This window comes from Lithobates pipiens, unplaced genomic scaffold (genome assembly GCF_037356315.1).
Source record: "Lithobates pipiens isolate NorthernLeopardFrog02 unplaced genomic scaffold, aLitPip1_a1.2 Scaffold_18, whole genome shotgun sequence".
NCBI lineage: Eukaryota > Metazoa > Chordata > Amphibia > Anura > Ranidae > Lithobates > Lithobates pipiens.
Window position 1 is genome coordinate 292352985 of NW_027507758.1, and position 20883 is coordinate 292373867.

General features: G+C 45.9%; 1 protein-coding gene across 4 annotated transcripts in view; it reads left to right on the forward strand.

The window, feature by feature from the left end:
* The window catches only part of DDO (D-aspartate oxidase), a 38810-nt gene that overhangs the window by 7985 nt on the left and 9942 nt on the right, over positions 1-20883 (forward strand). For 3 of the 4 annotated variants that reach the window (XM_077487122.1, XM_077487119.1, XM_077487120.1), the window contains exons 2-3: positions 12410-12585; positions 12677-12785. In XM_077487122.1, coding sequence (XP_077343248.1) covers positions 12414-12585; positions 12677-12785 — 281 coding nt within the window. In that variant the 5' untranslated portion in view covers positions 12410-12413. Of the gene's footprint in view, positions 1-1558; positions 1927-12409; positions 12586-12676; positions 12786-20883 lie in introns of all 4 variants that reach the window. The other variant, XM_077487121.1, reaches the window with a different exon arrangement.

Below are 20883 nucleotides of genomic sequence, written 5' to 3' on the forward strand. Positions count from 1 at the left end.
CGCAAATATGGTGTGACAGACAGTATTGGAACAACCACCATTTTATTCTCTAGGGTGTTAGAATAAAAAATATATATAATGTTTAGGGGGTTCTAAATAAAGGGAAGGAGCTATGCAGGCAATAAAAAAACAGGCAGAGGAAGCTCCATTAGCATTGCTGGTTGTCATACCAACGGCCACCACAAGAGGGCGCCAGATTATAGAAGGAATCATAGGACCGCAGGCCTCAAAGCCGCGGCCTCAATTACCGGCCGCCGGCGGAACGGCCCGACGTGATCACGCCGGGGGGGTCCACGGAGACAGGATACCCCCAGCTGTGCTGCCCCAGGTGCCAGGTCGCTAATTCTGGTCGCAAATGCGACCTGGCGCCCGGGTTTTGTCGAGCCCTGCTGTACAGTATATACTTAGATAGTTTGTTTGAATCTAAATTAATATATAATCCACTTCCGTCTGATCCTTTGATCCCATCAAATATTTGCTTTCCTATCCATCCGTGTGAAGATTGCATAATGTAAAATTACTTGTGGTTTTGTTCTGTAATCTGTGCAATCCTTTCTAAGAACAAAGTTATTTCCATAAAAAGGTTGGGAGGAGTCAACATGGGGAAATACATCAGTTTAATGATATGTTTAATGATATGTACTGTATATTAACTCATATTAGTGTTTACCACAACACATAGAAAGTGCTGTGCATCATTTTCTGTTAGGCCCCTTTAACACTGATGCAGAGCCGGCTTTCAGAAAGCATATCAAAATATAATAGTACTCCATGGAATGGTGCATCTATCCTGCATCAAACCCATGGGTACACTGCACTAAACCTGCTCTGCATAAGTGTGGAAGGAGCCTTAAAGAGGAAGTAAACCCGCAGCAAAAAAACGAAAAAACAAAAAACCCTGCAAGAGTAAGGCATAATTAGCTAATATACATAGCATACTTCTGAGCAGTGCGATCCTTCCACTCAGAAGGAGAGAGCGCCCGCCCAGCCGTTTATGTACATTTGCCGGGTGTTCCTTGTCGGTTCCAGTGCGCGATATTACATGTCACTAGGCCGACTGTCCCCAGCTCACTTCATCTGATTACAAGTGTGTTGCAGCTTCTCAGTTCGTGGTCTTCGTCGACGGTTCTCGCTCATTGTTGCAGGTAGGATTCAAACCTTTTTAATTTCATACGCAATGTTGTGATCCGTTATGTTTCCTATCCCGCATCCCTTTCATACTCAGCTGCCTCTTGTTGGGAGTCGTGTCCCAACATCATTCTGCACAGGCGTAGTAGATTGGTAGGTTCCCTCTGCCTTGTTTCTCATCCCATCCACCATAAACATACAATTTGTTCATAGATCCAAGCCTCCGAGCCACTGTCGGTCATTGTCCGATACCACTCGACACAGGCTTCGCTGGTTATAGGTTTCACTGTCTATGGGGTTGCTGCCTCATCCATTTGGAGATTAGAATGTATTGTTTGCACGGATTCTTATGTACTCTATCTCTATTCCGCTGTTCTCATTTTCCAAAAGCTCTTCTTAAAAATATATCCCCCCTCTTTTCTCATTATAGCTTGTCATGTCACGATCCGGCAGTGAGGACCTTCCCTCCGCCCCTCTGTCACCCACCTCGGGTTCAGAGCCAGACAACATTGAGTCCCTCAGGGTATGGACAGCAGAGCTTCAGCATAGGGCCATTCCTTACCCTGCCACAGCCAGGAACGCTGAATGATTCAGGTTGCTGTTCCCAACACCAGTAGCAGCTGCACCCGGCACCCGGCAGGAATCCCTGCAGTTCAACTCCCCAGCTCTCGCCCAGCAGCACGCCGTGATCGGCACGCTGACCGCAGCAGTCTGACGTGTAGGCGTCCAGGAGGTGCGCCCAGCGGTGACCCCCCCTAGATGTGGTCGCAGCGCCCATCTTGACACTACCACCCACAGGTACGCCAAACACTAGTTCCACTATTTTTCCTGCACAACTGGTCCCTGCCAGCATCAAGAAGGACATCCTGGAGGAAAAGGATGTTAACCTAGTAGGCCTGAACCTGAAGGCCAAAGACCGCGGGCTTAATAGCAAACTGTTGATCACTGATTTTGTGCTGACCTTGCTTAGGGACGTGTTGTGCTCAGCCAACTCCAGCAGGAGGGAAGAGATTTGTACCTCCATGCCATGGTTGACTTAGGATACAAATACGGAGGCTCTGCATCTTACGACTACTACTGCTCGTTCACAGCCAGAGCCGTAGCCAAACTTGCCCAGTTCCAAACCAACACAAATTGGAGCATTGTGGACACCGAGTTGTTCTGCTGCCACTTTGCCGGTCTATATTCCCCACTTTGCACCGTTTGCCATTCCTCCACGCACAAGGCAAAATGGTGCTCTAACATGGATGCCAGACGTTCCTTAGTCTTCACCTCTATCTCTAGTGCTGTTAAATGCATGCCTGCCCCTATGCTCGTCCTCACATCCCCAGGTGGACAAGTTGTGACGGCCCGTCCAGTTACTATGCAGACCTTGGCCTATCTGCAACAACATTTGTGTCAGCTGTCATAGAGATTATCCCAAGAGCACATACACCCTCAAGCATTCCAACTCATCCTGACTGAACAGGGTGAAAGTATGATGGCTGGAGTTCTACCTTTCCTCTCACCCATCGCCCGTATTTGCACTAATCCTGGTGCGTGAGTTAATTTCCAGATTTCACACGGGGCTCATCACCCTAAACCACACCACCCATGAGAGCAGGAACCTCCGCTCAGCCTCCACTGACAAGCAGGCTATTGACAATCTGTTGCAGACCAAGCTGGACCAGGGATTCATTATAGGCCCCTTCGCTCCATTTGAGACATGGAGTATTGGCCCTATTGGGCTTGTCAAGGACAAATTCTCAAATAAATTATGTTTGCAGTACGACTTGTCTGCGCCTCATTCCTTCCACATCCCCAGTCTTAACTGAATCCTTCCGAAGAGTTCTCTCTCAAATATGCATCCATTGACTTCGCTATACAGTCCATCATTAGCATAGGCACGGGTTCATGGCTGTCGTTTCAGATGCTTTAAAGCTCTTACCCATTGAACCTTCCTTGTAGCAGTGGCACGGCATCATATGGAGAGATTCATACTACTTTGCTACCAAACTGACCTTCGGCTCAAAGAGCACTCCATGGCTTTTCAATACATTTGCCCAGTCCCTCACCTGGATCCTAAGTCACCAGACACAGTGCCAGAAAGTCATCCATTTCCTGAAAGACTTCTTGCTGATCAAACGGCCCGATGAGCCCCCCTCAGATTTGGACAAATTTAAGGGTAGTGTTCGATAACTTCAAGGTGCCCATAGCAGAGCATAAAGTGGAAGGCCCTATGTAGTCCATCTCCTGCCTAGGAATCACCCTTGACACCTGCTCTATGCGGGGCAGCCTACCCCCTGACAAGCTGTCCTGGATTAGGGCAGTCAATCATGCCTTCATCACCTCACAAAGTTGCACCAAGAGATCACTACAGTCCCTGTTAGGCATGCTGAACTTTGCTATGAGGATTGTCCCTCAGGGGAATTCCTTAATTTCTTGCCCCCTGGTATTCCTTTCAAACGCACAAGACCCCCGATCAAACCATCAGACTAGACCGGGCAGCTGCTGCAGATCTAGCAATGTGGGACAACTTCCTTGAGAACTGGAACGGTGTATCCATGTTCACCTCAGCAGCTTCAGCCTCCTTACCTCATATGATAACTAACAGATGCAGCAGCCTCCACAGGCTTTGCTGCCATTTGCAGGTCCATGGCCATAGGAAATCCTCCCCAAATTCAGCCAGACATCCTCATTGTTCGAGCTTTACCCTATCGTTGCAGCAACTCAGGTCTGGGCACCCACCTGGGCAGGGCAGACCGTGATCTTCTCCACTGACAGCTTAGCCATGGTTGAGATTGTCAACAAAGGCAGGCCCAAGTGCCTGCCCATCGTGTCCTTTGTATGCAGGCTGGTGTAGATATCCCTTCACTACAATTTCAATGTGCACTGTACTTGCATACCTGGCAAGTGCAAACTTGCAGCAGACGCCTCAATTTTCCTTTGTATTACAGAGACCCAGAGCCGACCCAACCTCATTTCCTATCCCACCTTGGTCGCAGCTTGGCCAATTGGCTAAGAGACCACCTTCACAAAGCTATACTGCTAATAAACCGGTCACGGAAGCCCAACATGCTGAAGGCCTACCGCACCGCCTGCAATGCCTATGGCAATTTCCTAGCCACATGCCCCGAGATGGGCACAGGTCACATCAAGCATGTCCTGGCCTTTGTGTCTTACTGCCACACCCATCTGTGTCTGTCCCACAACACTGACAGACTGTATCTAGCTGGCATACAGCATTTCCTCTCCCTACAAGCCCTTGGGAAACCCTTGTTGTTCACGACCCAGGCGGTCAAAGACTTGCTGCGTGACATCCGGAAACATCCACCCATAGCCAACAGCAAACTCTTGCCCATATCAAGTCTTCGCCAAGCCTGTCCAATAAATGTCATGTATTCCAATAAAACAGATTTCCCTATCCTGATATTTTTGCCGCTTTTTGGCTTACCGACCAGCTGACCAGGGCACACCTCATGTCTTTATTATGTTGTCAGTCTTGTGGCGTCTTTATGTGGTTTCACATCTATCTCGGTTGGAGGGCTCCTACCATAAATTAGAAGGCCGGTATGGTGGCCTGAATTTATGGGAGGAGCCCCGGAGGGGGAGCTGGTGGTATTTAAGCAGCCCACTCACCTGTGTTCCTTGACGGTTCCAGTGCGCGATACCCTCCCTCCCATCCCCTTTACAGGGCTCTTCCTTCGCATTCCTCTTCTACAATCAACCATTGCTTATCTTGGCTATGCCCCTTTTGGTATATCAACCAGCTGACCAGAGCACACCTCAGGTCTATGTTACTGTATGTTGCTAGTCTTGTAGCATCTTTATGTGGTTTCACATCTATCTCTGTTGGAGGGCTCCAACCATTAAAGTGTATGTGTGTATGATATGATATATAATACATACACACTATAATCTATACAATATAGTAGAGTAAGTACAACCCTCACATCTTTGTAAATATTTTATTATATCTTTTCATGTGACAACACTGAAGAAATTACACCTTGCTACAATGTAAAGTAGTGAGTGTACAGCTTGTATAACAGTGTAAATTTGCTGTCCCCTCAAAATAACAACACACAGCCATTAATGTCTAAACCACTGGTAACAAAAGTGAGTACACCCCTAAGTGAAAATGTCCAAATTGGGCCCAATTAGCCATTTACCCTCCCCAGGTTTCATGTGACTCATTAGTGTTACAAGGTCTCAGATGTGAATGGGGAGCAGGTGTGTTAAATTTGGTGTTATTGCTCTCACTCTCTCATATTGGTCACTGGAAGTTCAACATGGCACCTCATGGCAAAGAACTCTGAGGATCTGGAAAAAAAGAATTGTTGCTGTAATAAAGATGGCCTAGACTATAAGAAGATTGCCAAGACCCCGAAACTGAGCTGCAGCATGGTGGCCAAGACCATACAGTGATTTAACAGCACAGGTTCCACTCAGAACAGGCCTTGGATTACCGTAACCATGTCCTGTGGTCTGATGAGACCAAGATAAACGTATTTTGGTTCAGATTGTCAATCGTGTGTGGCGGCAACCAGGTGAGGAGCACGAAGACAAGTGTGTCTTGCCTACAGTCAAGCATGGTGGTGGGAGTGTCATGGTCCAGGGCTACATAAGTGCTCCCGGCAATGGGGAGCTATAGTTCATTGAAGGACCCATGCATGTCAACATGTACTGTGACATCCTGAAGCAGAGCATGATACCCTCCCTTAAGAGACTGGTCTGCAGGGCAGTATTCCAAGGTAACGACCCCAAACACCCCTCCAAGGTGACCACTGCCTTGCTAAAGAAGCTGAGGGTAAAGGTGATGGACTGGCCAAGCATGTCTCCAGAACTAAACCCTATTGAGCATCTGTGGGGCATCCACAAACGAAAGGTGGAGAAGCACAAGGTCTATAACATCCACCAGCTCCATGATGTCATCATGGAGGAGTGGAAAAGGTCTCCATGGCAAGCTGTGAAGCTCTAGTGAACTCCATGCCCAAGAGGGTTAAGGCAGTGCTGTAAAATAATGGTGGCTACACAAAATATTGACACTTTGGGCCCAACTCGGACATTTTTTTCACTTAGGGGCATACTCGCTTTTGTTGACAGCGGTTTAAAGATTAATGGCTGTGTGTTGCGTTATTTTGAGGGGATGGAAAATTAACAATGTTATACAAGCTATACACTCACTACTTTACTTTGTAGCAAAGTGGAAAAATGAATGACCTCACAAATTATGACAACTAGAAATATTGGTATAATGTACCATCATCCATAAATATATAGAATATAAACTTGGTAATCTGGTCCCCAGCCAGAGCTACCAAAAACAGGGGGGAGCTAGTGGACTATTGCAGTACATGTTGAAAAAATTATAAATGCAATGCTATAAAAAACATACAAATTTTATCAATACAATAAAATCATTTGACAATAACAAACTGGTACAAGTGGTGAAGTATTTCTACTAGTTTCGCTAGATCTTAGCTTCTTCAGGAAATACACACATCTGTAAAAAAGTATAGACATAAACAATGGTAACCTAATAAAGAAAGAACAATGACTGGCAAATTTCATTCCATAGAATGCAAAAAACAAAAGGGGAGAGGTTAATGCGAAATGTACATCACAGATTCTTACCCCACTCAATGTACCATCAAGGTACCCAGGAAACCCAGACGAGGCTCCCCTGGTGATTGGGGGAGAAGTTCAATAGACAGGCCGGTGTCTTTATAAAAAATAGTAATATATACAAAAAACTGAGTACTAAAAATGTCCATAAATCCCACCACACTACCAAATGGCAGGGTCAAGGACAGCCCCCTGAGCCAGGAAAACCACACCAGTGTGAACAGTCGGTGTATGGTGTGTGGCATGCTTAGTTGAAAGTGACCATTGACCATTTCCACTGATTGGAAATCAGTGAGAGTGTGGAAAAAAATAAAATAAAATAAAAATAAAAAGTGTCCCAAATCTGAACCTGGGTGAAACAAAGAAAAATTAAATAACATTTTTTAAAAACACCACCCAAAACTACAATGTGCAAAACACACGCCAAACGACAATTAATGGAAGTGCAGTGCTTGACATAAAAGGAGATTGGTGTTCCCAAATAAATGTGGTTAACAGGGGGTCACATACCAGATAAATTGAAAGTACTAAATCTGGACCCGGAGGAAAGGGGTTAAACAGGAGTCTCCCAGGTGAAGAGATCTTCGGTACAGTCTAGGCCCAATGGCCCAGGTTATACACCGGGCAAATAGCCCATAGGCCAAAACATGGGGACCCTAGGAAGTGACGATATCAGCCTGGAAGGTGAAACATAAGATCTGTATGACTAGATGGCCAAGTAAATAGGGGTAAGCACCTTCCAGTAGTAAAGTAAATGCACAGCTTACCGTTTCCAATGAACAATCAAACACGTCCTCCGGGTCAAACACCGGCCTGTCCAAATAGCGGGACTGCCCCGCTTATAAACGGCGCCCAGCCTTGCCGCTGGGCGCCGGCAGTACATTGCCAGCGCACAGCATCATGGGGTCAAGGGTCCTACAGAGCACGTGCAGAGATGTGCTGCGCGCACAGCCCATAACAAGCACAGGTCCCATGGCCAAAACGACGGCCAGGACATGGGGAAGGGGAACACCGCCCCTGAAAAAAGGCGGAGTATAACCCCCATACCAAGGGCCCTACCAATTGCCGAGGAGGTGATCCCAGGGGCCCGCAACACAAAGAGGGCACACAGTGAGGGGCATAGAAGCCGCGCACCATAAAAAAAAAAAATGATATACAACAACACAAACTGAATTGCAGAAAAATAATAAATTATAAAGAGGGTATTACATGCATTGTATGACATATCACAATGTGTATTTATATAAATATATATGGTGACTCACTGGCACTACACGACAGATTACATTTAAAGGATGAATTGACATTCTACAACACTCATATTTGAAAGCTTGTCCTGGTTATACTCCATTAATGGTCAGCAAATCACATTGAAAGAACCGACTAGTAAAGGTCTAAAAATTAAGATAGGAAAAGACATGGGCAAGACCCAGGGCAACCCAGACAGAGAGGTGTTAAATAGGACCTATAAAAAGGATTTGAAAGAGTTTGTCTCATTGAGGCCTGGTGGTCTCAAAACATCCAACCTTTCAATCCAAAGGGCTTCTCTTTGCAATATGATTTTATCTCTGTCGCCACCCCTCACATCAGGTGGCACCACCTCTAGTACCCCAAACTTGACCAACTGTAGGTCAAATCTGTGGTAAAGACCAATATGTCAGCCAATGGTGGTCAATTTGCCATTAGTAGAATAATAGACATGATCACCTACTCTCTGTCTGAGTTCCCTAATGGCCTTGCCCACATAAAAGGCTCCATACACGCAAAGCATCAGGTAAACCACACCAGTGGTACCACAAGTGGCTCCAAAATGGGGTGTATATAATTCGCCATTTGGAAGTTCAACAGGGGCCCCTGAGAAAATCCAGGGACACGGGGGACATTGGTCACAGGCAAAGGTACCCCTGCGACTCAATGAATTAGTAATTTTAGGTCTATAATGGCTACTGGTAAGGCTGTTCCATAGGGACTTTGCCTTACGAAAAACTATTTCTGGTCTATTATGTACATAGTGTGTTAAAATGTGATGATCCGTAAGAAGATGCCAATGTTTAGCCAATATATTTCTAAATTGGTCATTATGGGCCGAGTATTGAGTGATGACTTTCACCATGTTGGTATTTGAAGTCTGTGGACAGGGATATAATAATGACATTCTGGTGTGACTCAAGGCTTTATTAAAGGCTTTACGCAAGTTTGTTTTGGAATAACCTCTCAAAAAGAGTCGTTCCCGAAGGGCAGCAGATTGTACATAAAAATCCTCGTCCCGTGCGCAATTCCAGTGAAGTCGCAGGTATTGCGCATACGGGATACTGTGCACCAAAGATTTCGGATGGGCACTAGAGGCGTGTAATGATGTGTTACCCTCCGTGGGTTTACGGTATAAATTAGTGATTAGTGCATAGGGAGCCATCAGGGCTTTTCACGATAAGCACATCCAAAAACGGGATCTGCACTTGATCTGAGGTTGTAGCAAAGTGTCATTTTTTTCAGTGTTGTCACATGAAAATATAAAATCTTTACAAAAATGTGAGGGGTGTACTCACTTTTGTGAGATACTGTGTGTGTGTGTGTGTGTGTGTGTGTGTGTGTGTGTGTGTGTATTAGGGATGAGCCGAACACCCCCCTGTTCGGTTCGCACCAGAACCTGCGAACAGACCTAAACTTCGTGTGAACTTTAGAACCCTATTAAAGTCTATGGGACTCGAACGTTCACAATCTAAAGTGCTCATTTTAAAGGGTAATATGAAAGTTAATGTCCTAAAAAGTGTTTGGGGACCTGGGTCCTGCCCCAGGGGACATGGATCAATGCAAAAAAAAGTTTTAAAAACGGCCGTTTTTTCAGGAGCAGTGATTTTAATAATGATTAAAGTGAAACAATAAAAGTGTAATATTCCTTTAAATTTCGTAGCTGGGGGGTATCTATAGTATGCCTGTGAAGGGGCGCATGTTTCTGGTGCTTAGAACTGTCGCTGCACAAAGTGTCATTTGTGCAGGAAAAAAAGTCTTTTAAAATCACTTGCGGCTAAATTGTCGGGTCTCCGTAATACAGAGAACACTCAATGAGTGTTCTCTGTATTAGCCGACAATTCATTCATTCATTGATAAAAAAAAAAAAAAAAAAAAAAAGCGTGGGGGTTCCCCTAAATTCAATCAAAAGGCCCTTCAGGTCTGACATGGATATTAAGGGGAACCCCGTGTCAAATTTTAAAAAAAAATTGACGTGGGGGTCCCCCCAAATATCCATACCAGACCCTTCAGGTCTGATATGGATATTAAGGGGAACCCCGCATCAAATTTAAAAAAAAAATTGACGTGGGGGTCCCCCTAAATATCCATACCAGACCCTTTATCCGAGCACGCAACCTGGCAGGCCGCAGGAAAAGAGGGGGGGACGAGAGAGCGGCCCCCCCTCCCTCCTGAACCGTACCAGGCCACATACCCTCAACATTGGGAGGATGCTTTGGGGGTCTGTGACCCCTCAAAGCACCTTGTCCCCATGTTGATAAGGACAAGGGCCTCATCCTCACAACCCTGGCCGTTGGTTGTGAGGGTCTGCGGGCGGGGGGCTTATCAGAATCTGGAAGCCCCCTTTAACAAGGGGACCCCCAGATCCCGGCCCCCCCCCTGTTTGAAATGGTAAGGGGGTACAAAAGTACCCCTACCATTTCACAAAGAAAGTGTCAAAATGGTTAAATAAGACAAACACACTTTTGAAAAATTCCTTTATTAAAAAAAAAAAAAAAAAAAAAAAAAAAAATTCCAGCGGTGCTAATCCACTCTTGCTATCCAGCGACGGGTCTCCGGGGTCCAGCGATGGATGATCATATCCAGCGACGGGGGATCTCTCAGTCCAGCGCTGTCCATACCTCCTTCTTCTGTCTCCACTGCGGAGACACTGCAGAGAGCCGAGCGCTGACATTTCTTATATTGGGAGGGCGGGGCCACCCGTCACCTGACCCCGCCCCTCTGACGCAGGAGGGGGAAGCCAGGGGTTCCCCAGTGACGTGTGGGTGACCCCGCCCCCTCTGATGTAACGCAGGTTTCCGTTACATCAGAGGGGGCGGGGTCACCCACACGTCACTGGGGAACCCCTGGCTTCCCCCTCCTGCGTCAGAGGGGCGGGGTCAGGTGACGGGTGGCCCCGCCCTCCCAATATAAGAAATGTCAGCGCTCGGCTCTCTGCAGTGTCTCCGCAGTGGAGACAGAAGAAGGAGGTATGGACAGCGCTGGACTGAGAGATCCCCCGTCGCTGGATATGATCATCCATCGCTGGACCCCGGAGACCCGTCGCTGGATAGCAAGAGTGGATTAGCACCGCTGGAATTTTTTTTTTTATTTTTTTTTTTTTAATAAAGGAATTTTTCAAAAGTGTGTTTGTCTTATTTAACCATTTTGACACTTTCTTTGTGAAATGGTAGGGGTACTTTTGTACCCCCTTACCATTTCAAACAGGGGGGGGGCCGGGATCTGGGGGTCCCCTTGTTAAAGGGGGCTTCCAGATTCTGATAAGCCCCCCGCCCGCAGACCCTCACAACCAACGGCCAGGGTTGTGAGGATGAGGCCCTTGTCCTTATCAACATGGGGACAAGGTGCTTTGAGGGGTCACAGACCCCCAAAGCATCCTCCCAATGTTGAGGGTATGTGGCCTGGTACTGTTCAGGAGGGAGGGGGGGCCGCTCTCTCGTCCCCCCCCTCTTTTCCTGCGGCCTGCCAGGTTGCGTGCTCGGATAAAGGGTCTGGTATGGATATTTAGGGGGACCCCCACGTCAATTTTTTTTTTAAATTTGATGCGGGGTTCCCCTTAATATCCATATCAGACCTGAAGGGTCTGGTATGGATATTTGGGGGGACCCCCACGTCAATTTTTTTTAAAATTTGACACGGGGTTCCCCTTAATATCCATGTCAGACCTGAAGGGCCTTTTGACTGAATTTAGGGGAACCCCCACGCTTTTTTTTTTTTTTTTTTTTTTTAATCAATGAATGAATGAATTGTCGGCTAATACAGAGAACACTCATTGAGTGTTCTCTGTATTACGGAGACCCGACAATTTAGCCGCAAGTGATTTTAAAAGACTTTTTTTCCTGCACAAATGACACTTTGTGCAGCGACAGTTCTAAGCACCAGAAACATGCGCCCCTTCACAGGCATACTATAGATACCCCCCAGCTACGAAATTTAAAGGAATATTACACTTTTATTGTTTCACTTTAATCATTATTAAAATCACTGCTCCTGAAAAAACGGCCGTTTTTAAAACTTTTTTTTGCATTGATCCATGTCCCCTGGGGCAGGACCCAGGTCCCCAAACACTTTTTAGGACAGTAACCTGCATATTACCCTTTAAAATGAGCACTTTAGATTTCTCCCATAGACTTGTATAGGGTGTTCTGGCTTTTCGAATTTGCTGCGAACAGCTCAAATTGTTCACTGTTCGCTGAACAGGCGAACAGGCAATGTTCGAGTAGAACATGAGTTCGACTCGAACTCGAAGCTCATCCCTAGTGTGTATAATATAATTTTTTTTTTTTATGTGAAATTAACCTGAAGCGTCAATCTGTATATAGAACTTAGCGCCAATCTTTGTTCCTACTGTTGTGTCTAAAATCATAATAATAATTTTAAAGCTGTACTTTACACACTAACGCTATTGCGCTATATTTTTCATTAGGTCAATGCAAAATATGCGGGTTGCAGTAATTGGAGGAGGCCTGGTTGGTCTCTCAACAGCTCTGTACATCACTGAGTCCCTTCCGCAATGTACCGTCACTGTTATTTCTGAGAAATTCTCTCCGGATACCACCGGTGATGTTGCCGCTGGAAGTCTCATACCTCACGCTTACCCTGGTGAGTGTATATAGAGGCCTTATTCACTGCTGTTTTCAAAGTAAATTCTGCAAGTAACATTGCCTTTTAACATATGCTTTTGTTTTGCAAGACACCCCACTTCATCATCAGAAAGACTGGTTCAAGGAGACTTTTGACTATCTTTCTAAAATTGCAAATTCTTCAGAGGCTGCTGAAGCCGGCGTTAGCTTCATTTCTGGGTAAGAATATACCCCCCAAAAATGTGGAATGCTTATTTCTGTAGTATACAAAACAGAGTTTCGAGACAGAGAGACCCCCAACAAAAAGCTTGCGTCACCCTGATTGAGAAACACAAATGTGCAATTTTGTTGCAGAAATAGGGATAGCCAGCCACTGCCCATCTCGCCCGGCCCGAGTGATTAGCAGGTAAAAGCAGCCTCAGCTCAATTCATCCAGACCATGTCCCAAACATGTTTCTCCCCACTCGGACAGCAGAAACAGAGATGTGGCAACAGGATACTGGATACAAGGTACAGGAGAAGGAAGGGATCAGGAAGCGGGTATACGGTGGGGAAAAATTATCATTTTTTTTCTCTGCAGATTTTGTAAGTTTGCCCAGAAAGAAATTAAGGGCTATAATTTTTACAATAGGTGTATTTTAAATGATAGAGACAGGATATCAACCAAAAATCGCCCCAAAAAAACACATGATAGAAATGTTATAAATTGAGTTGCAATTCAATGAGTAAAATAAGTATTTGATCCCCAAGCAAAACATGAATTAGTACTTGGTGGAGAAACCCTTGTCTGCAAGCACCGAGGTTAGACATTTTCTTGTAGTTGGTTACCAGGTTTGGTTTGCACATATCTCAGGAGGGATTTTGGTCCACTTTTTTTTACAGATCTTCTCTAAATCCTTAAGGTTTCTTGGTTGTCGCAACTTGAAGTTTCAGCTCCCTCCATAAATTTTCTATAGGATTAAGGTCTGGAGACTGAGCCACTCCTTTTTTGCCTTGCCTATGTTTTGGGTCATTGTCATGCTGGAAGACCCATCCACGACCCATCTTCAGTGTTCTGAGGGAAGAAGGTTCTCATCCAAGATTTTACAGTACATGGCCCTGTCCATTGGTCCTTCAATGCGGCAAAGTACCTTTAGCAGAGAAACAGCCCAAAAGCATAATGTTTCCACCTCCCTACTTGACTGTAGGGATGGTGTTCTTAGGGTCCTAGTCAGTATCGAGTTAAAAGAGAAGTATGGCATTTATATTTTATTTTTTCCCCTTTTATACTTACATGGGTAGATGCAGCATCGGTTCGATGCTGCATCTGTCCCCCACCGCCTCTGCACTGAGAACTGAGCCATCGAACACCACAGATGGCTCGGTTCCCACAGCGGCCGTCACAGGCTCTCAGCGGCTCCCTGAGAGGCTGAGACAGGCATCAGTCCAGGCACCTAGCGGATCCAGACTTTATTGTCATGATGACGTGGTGCCTGAACTGATTCCAGTGACGTCAGCAGAGAGCTTCAGACCATTCTCTGCTGAAAACGAATCACGGGAGTGCAAAACGAATTGCACTCCTGTGACGCATAGGAGAAGTCCAGCCAAACAAGCTCAGGCTGGACTTTAATGCCAAAGAGCTAAATTCTGGTCTCATCTGACCACAGCACTTTCTCTCAATCCTTCTCTGAATCATTTAGATGTTTATTGGCAAAAATCAGACGTGCTTGTACATGTGCCTTTTTGAGGAGAGATACAATCTATGGAGGCGTATTATGTTACCAATGGTTTGTTTAGTGACTATAGTCCCAACTGTCTTGAGATCATTCACAAGCTTCTCCCATGTAGTTCTGGGCTGATCCCTCACTTTTCTTATGATCATCATTCCCCTATGAAGCAAAATCTTGCATGGAGCTCCAGACCAAGGGCGATTGATGGTTATACTGTATTTCTTCCATTTGCAACTAATCGCTCAAACAGTAAAAGGGAATGGAGGATGAGTGTGACACAATTATGACCCTACAAGGGTACCATTCAATAGTGAACACAAACCATATTAGAACAGAATAAAGTGGGACTTTACATGTACCTTGCAAGGTCTAATTAAAGCACAAACCATAGAAATTGGTATAAAAAAAACTTTATTCTATACATACACATAATTGGTTATAAAAAAAAATTACAAAAGTCTAATTAAAAACAGGCACAGTAAGGGTCCTTTCACATTGACGTCCCGTTCAGGCCCGCCTGTCAGTTTTTCAGGCGGACCTGAACGGGTGCTCCATAGAGCTCTATGGAGCGTCGGATGTCAGCGGTGACATGTCCGCTGACATCCGACCCGCTCCGATCCGAAAAAGTGTAACGGAGGAAAAAGCTATTTTTCCATCCGTTTGCGGATCGGATCGGGTGACGACGGGCACTGCGGTCCGTCGTCATCCGATCTCCCATAGGGGAGAGCGGCGCTGTGACAGGTCCGTCCCTGCACAGTGTGCAGAGACAGATCTGTCATCTCCCTGCTCAGCGGGGATCGACGGAGTGATCCCCGCTGAGCAAACGGATATCCACGGGGCGGATCAGAACTGATCCGCCCCGTGTGAAAGGACCCTAAGGTTGTTCAGGATGTTGATATTTCAACTGGAATATCCAGGCAAGTGGTCTACGTGTTCCGCGGGATAACCCACATTATCAGGCCCTCAGATTATAGCATAAATTATGTATATACTGTAGGGATGCACCGAATGGGTTTTTTGGTGCCAAAACCGATACCAAAAATGAAAAATACCCTAGGCCGAAAACCGATACCGAAACAGCACCGATACCGAAAATGACTGTTTTTAAAAAATATTTTTATACAGGAGGTGGTCAGACTGGGGACATGGTACAGGAGGTGGTCAGAGACTGGGGACATGGTACAGGAGGTGGTCAGAGACTGGGGACATGGTACAGGAGGTGGTCAGAGACTGGGGACATGGTACAGGAGGTGGTTAGAGACTGGGGACATGGTACAGGAGATGGTCAGAGACTGGGGACATGGTACAGGAGATGGTCAGAGACTGCGGACATGGTACAGGAGATGGTCAGAGACTGCGGACATGGTACAGGAGATGGCCAGAGACTGCGGGCATGGTACAGGAGATGGTCAGAGACTGCGGACATGGTACAGGAGATGGTCAGAGACTGGGGACGTTGTACAGGAGATGGTCAGAGACTGGGGACGTTGTACAGGAGATGGTCAGAGACTGGGGACGTTGTACAGGAGATGGTCAGAGACTGGGGACGTTGTACAGGAGATGGTCAGAGACTGGGGACGTTGTACAGGAGATGGTCAGAGACTGGGGACGTTGTACAGGAGATGGTCAGTGACTGGGGACGTGGTACAGGAGATGGTCAGAAATTGCACCCATGATACATGACACATGATACAATGCAGCCAGCCAGTGTCCCCCTCGTAGCAGCCAGAGTGTCCCCCTCGTAGCAGCCAGAGTGTCCCCTCATAGCAGCTAACCTGTGAAGAGAAGAGAGAAGAGGAGAGTCGCCTCCGTCGCCTGTTTGATCACAGCGCAGGAACATCACAGCTTTCAGTTCAATAGCTGTGTGTTCCCGGCCGCGCGCCGTCACGTACAGCCCCTCCCCCTTGTCAGGGCACTTTGATAGACAGATCATCATCCGTCCAATCCTACGGGTGATCTGTCTATCAAAGTGCCCGGACAAGGGGGAGGGGCTGTACGTGATGGCGCGTGGCCGGGAACACACAGCTATTGAATTGAAAGCTGTGATGTTCCCGCGCTGTGATCAAACAGGTGGTGGAGACGGCTCTCCTGCACTATAGCATGATATAGCTTTTCATGATGGGCGCACCAGGGGTGGGGGGCGGAGGGCGGAGCCCCGCCCCCTACCCTGACCCGCCCCATTTTCGGCTCCATTATCGGCAGTTTTTCTCTTTCGGCAAATTGCCGAAAAGGGCATTTTCGGCCGATATGTTTCGGCGGCCGAAATTTCGGTGCATCCCTAATATACTGTAATGATATATTTTTATTGCCACAAAAGTCCATGTAAGAATCAGAAACCAAAAAATAATGTATTCGTTGTATATTTCAACAAGGTTAACAAACAGTCACATCTAATTTCCATCTCTTTTAATAATCAGTTAATAAATCTTTAGAGAGGGCAAGGGGGTAAAAGAGAAAGGGGGGATTGGAGGTAGATTGTAGAATCTTGCCTTTAACCACTTCAGCCCCGGACCAATTAACAGCCTAAGGACCAGAGGTCTTTTTACAATTTCGCACTGCACTGCTTTAACTGGTAATTGCGCGGTCATGCAATGTTGTACCCAAACGTAATTTGCTCCTTTTTCTTCCCACAAATAGAGCTTTCTTTTGATGGTATTTGATTGCCTCTGCGATTTTTATTTTTTGCGATATAAATGGAAAAAGACCGAAAATTTTGAGAAAAAATGATATTTTCTACTTTTTGTTATAAGAAAAATCGAATAAACTCAATTTTAGTCATACATTTAGGGCAAAATTTATTCAGCCACATGTCTTTAGTAAAAAAAATGTCAATAAGCGTATATTTATTGGTTTGCGCAAAAGTTATAGCGTCTACAAACTAGAGTACATTTTCTGGAATTTACACAGCTTTTAATTTACGACTGCCTATCTAATTTCTTGAGGTGCTAAAATGGCAGGGCAGTATAAACCCCCCCCAAATGACCCCATTTTGGAAAGTAGACACCCCAAGGAAGTTGTGGAGAGGCATGTTGAGCCCATTGAATATTTTTTTTTTGTCCCAAGTGATTGAATAATGACACAAAAAAATTAAAAAAAGTTTACAAAAAGTAACTAAATGATATATTGCTCACACATGCCATAGTTATATGTGGAATTGCACCCCAAAATATATTCTGCTGCTTCTCCCGAGTACGGGGATACCACATGTGGGGGACTTTTTGGGAGCCTAGCCACGTACGGGACCCCGAAAACCAAGCACTGCCTTCCGGATTTAAATATAAAATGCTACCAAAAAAAACTGTTAGCGATCGCAGGGATCAGGCCTGACTCTGCGATCGCTGCAGTTATGTGTTTAGTGTTTTGTAAGTGACAGTGATCGATCAATGCTGCACTTGGGTGGGCCGGGCAGAGGGGCAAAACGCAGGTGCCAGCAGGTATCTGGGCTGATCCCGCTAACAATGCGTTTTTTTTGGAACCCTAAACTGCTGGGGATGCTAGTATAGATCTGATCAGATCAGATATTGATCTGTTCAGATTCTATACCTAGCGCTGCCTGGGGCGACGCAGACCCTGACCCTAAAACCTAATTGATATCACCCGCCGGGTGATCAGGGGGTTAAACCTTTATTGGGTAATAAATGGTGGGTGCCCTGATGCTATAAAAAGCAAACTAACCAGAGTCACCCGTAACACTTATACGGTGATCACTGGTGAAAGGGTTAACTAGGGGCAATCAGGGGGTTCAAATTTTTATTAGGTAGTATATGGGGGTCCCTGGCGCTATATAAAAACCTGATGGCGAACCTAAATAACTAACTGCCTAACCAGCGTCACCAGTGACACTTATACTGTGATCGCTGGTGAAAGGGTTAACTAGGGGCAATCAGGGGGTTAAAACCATTATTGGGTAGTATATGGGGGTACCTAGCGCTATAAAAACCTGGCGGTGAACCTAAAAAAATAACTAGCTACCTAGCGACACTAGTGACACTAATGCAGCGATCAGAAAAATGATCGCTCAGTGACACTGGCAAAAGGGGGTGAAAGGGTTAACTAGGGGCAATCAGGGGGTTAAAACCATTATTGGGTAGTATATCGGGGTACCTAGCGCTATAAAAACCTGGCGGTGAACCTAAAAAAATAACTAGCTACCTAGTGCCATCAGTGACACTAATGCAGCGATCAGAAAAACGATCGCTTAGTGATACTGGCAAAAGGGGGTAAAAGGGTTAACTAGGGGCAATCAGGGGGTTAAAACCATTATTGGGTAGTATATCGGGGTACCTAGTGCTATAAAAACCTGGCGGTGAACCTAAAAAAATAACTAGCTACCTAGCGACACTAATGCAGCGATCAGAAAAATGATCGCTTAGTGACACTGGCAAAAGAGGGTGAAAGGGTTAACTAGGGGCAATCAGGGGGTTAAAACCATTATTGGGTAGTATATCGGGGTACCTAGCGCTATAAAAACCTGGCGGTGAACCTAAAAAAATAACTAGCTACCTAGCGACACTAATGCAGCGATCAGAAAAATGATCGCTTAGTGACACTGGCAAAAGGGGGTGAAAGGGTTAACACTAGGGGCAATCAGGGGGTTAAACCTTTATTGGGGGTGGTAGGGGGCTACCCTGGACCTAACACTAACTGCCCTGACAGTTTTTACTTTTACAGCTGACACTGAATGCAGTGATCAGTAAATAAATGATCACTGCAATCAGTGACACTGTGACTGGGGGGGGGGGGGGCAGGGGGCGATCGGGGGGGGGGGGGGTTTGTGTGCCTGTGTGAGCCTACATGTCAGTGTAGTGTTGGTGCACACTTACTTTCTGTCTTCTCCTCGTAGTCTGGTCAAAAAGACCGCCCCGAGGAGAATGACATCACTTCCTCCCTGCCTGTGTTTACTATACACAGAGGGAGGAAGCTTCTCATTCGCCAGGAGCGATCGAGAGGGGATGGCCAGAAACCAACGGCCATCCCCTCATCCCGGATCGCTCCTGAAGCGAAACGGACCGCCGTATCCAGCGGGAGGGGGTCCGATCGGACCCCCCATCCGCTGGAAGGCAAGCACGTACATGTACGTGCTTGTGCCTGCCGGTGCCATTGCGATGACGTACAATGGCAATACGGCGGTCCTTAAGTGGTTAAAGATCATAAGTATCAAACAAAGGCCTCAGAGCATAGGGTAAATGACTGGATAAAGGCACTAAGCAGGTTTTGCTATTTGTTTCAATGTTGATCTATATAAAGATCAATAAATAAAGGGCTATTCAAATCACTATAAGAATGGAATAGATATAAAGGACAAGGGATAATGGAGAAAGAGAATGCAATGATTGATGGAGAGTGTATCCATGCACAGACCACAGCACTGCATCGAATTGCAAGGGATTCCTTACCTGAACTGCCAATCTATCAGAATAGATTGTCATAGCTTGTGTCTCAGTATGGATGGTCAGCTTTGTTCCATCGGTCACAGGGGATGGTATTTGAAGTAAATTTCCATGTAAGAGGGTGGAGGAGCAGTCCCCGGAGGCCACCCCCGTCGCCTGGATCAAAGGTCCGAAGTGGCCTTATGGTTCTGGAGGGGTGGGAGCGGGCTCATTTTCTCACTGAATATGCCAGTATAGGGTGTGGACTCATGGTGCACACCCCAAGTGAGATCCATCTCCAGGATATACCGTCCAAGGCTTGAGGGTGAGGGGGTCTCACCCTAATGGTCAATGACAGGGAGGGGTGGACACTGTGATAGACATTGAGGAGGGGGACCGATTCTGGCAGTGCACTGGATATGATGTAGCCCGAATGGCAAGTCCTGGTGCTGTGTGTGGATAGAGAACCGCATCAATCCGGAGCTATATGGTATGTGCCTTCCACCCGGTGACAACTCTGAGGGATCCCAGATAGATCACAGGGATCTAAAGAGGAGTGGATACTGGAACAGCAACTCCTCTTACAACCACAGGCAGTGGGGAGACACTGCCATGGGTGGCCATTACCATCACTGCCAGTACACAGAAAGGGACAGAAGAGATGTGTATAATAATGGCACTATAATATTGTCAAATGCAGTTTATTCAAGATAGGCTAATTAAGTCTAAGGAATAATGGACATGTCCTGAACAAGTGACTTTCATTAGACCTTGCAAGGTACATGTAAAGTCCCACTTTATTCTGTTCTAATATACAGTTGTTGTGCTCATAAGTTTACATACCTTGGCAGAATTTATGATTTTCTTGGCCATTTTTCAGAGAATATGAATGATGACACAAACTTTTTTTCACTGATGGTTAGTGTTTGGCTGAAGCCATTTATTATCAATCAACTGTTTTTTTTACTCTTTTTTTTTTATTTTATTTATTTTTTTAAATCCTAATGGCAACAGAAACTAACCAAATGAAACTGATCAAAAGTTTACAAACCCCAGTTCCTAATACCAAGTATCGCCCCCTTTAACATCAGTGACAGCTTGAAGTCTTTTGTGGTATTTGTGGGTGAGGCTCTTTATCATCTCAAATGGTAAATCTGCTCAATCCTCTTGGCAAAAAGCCTCCAGTTCCTGTAAATTCTTGCATTAACTGCACATTTGAGATCTCCCAAGAGTGGCTCA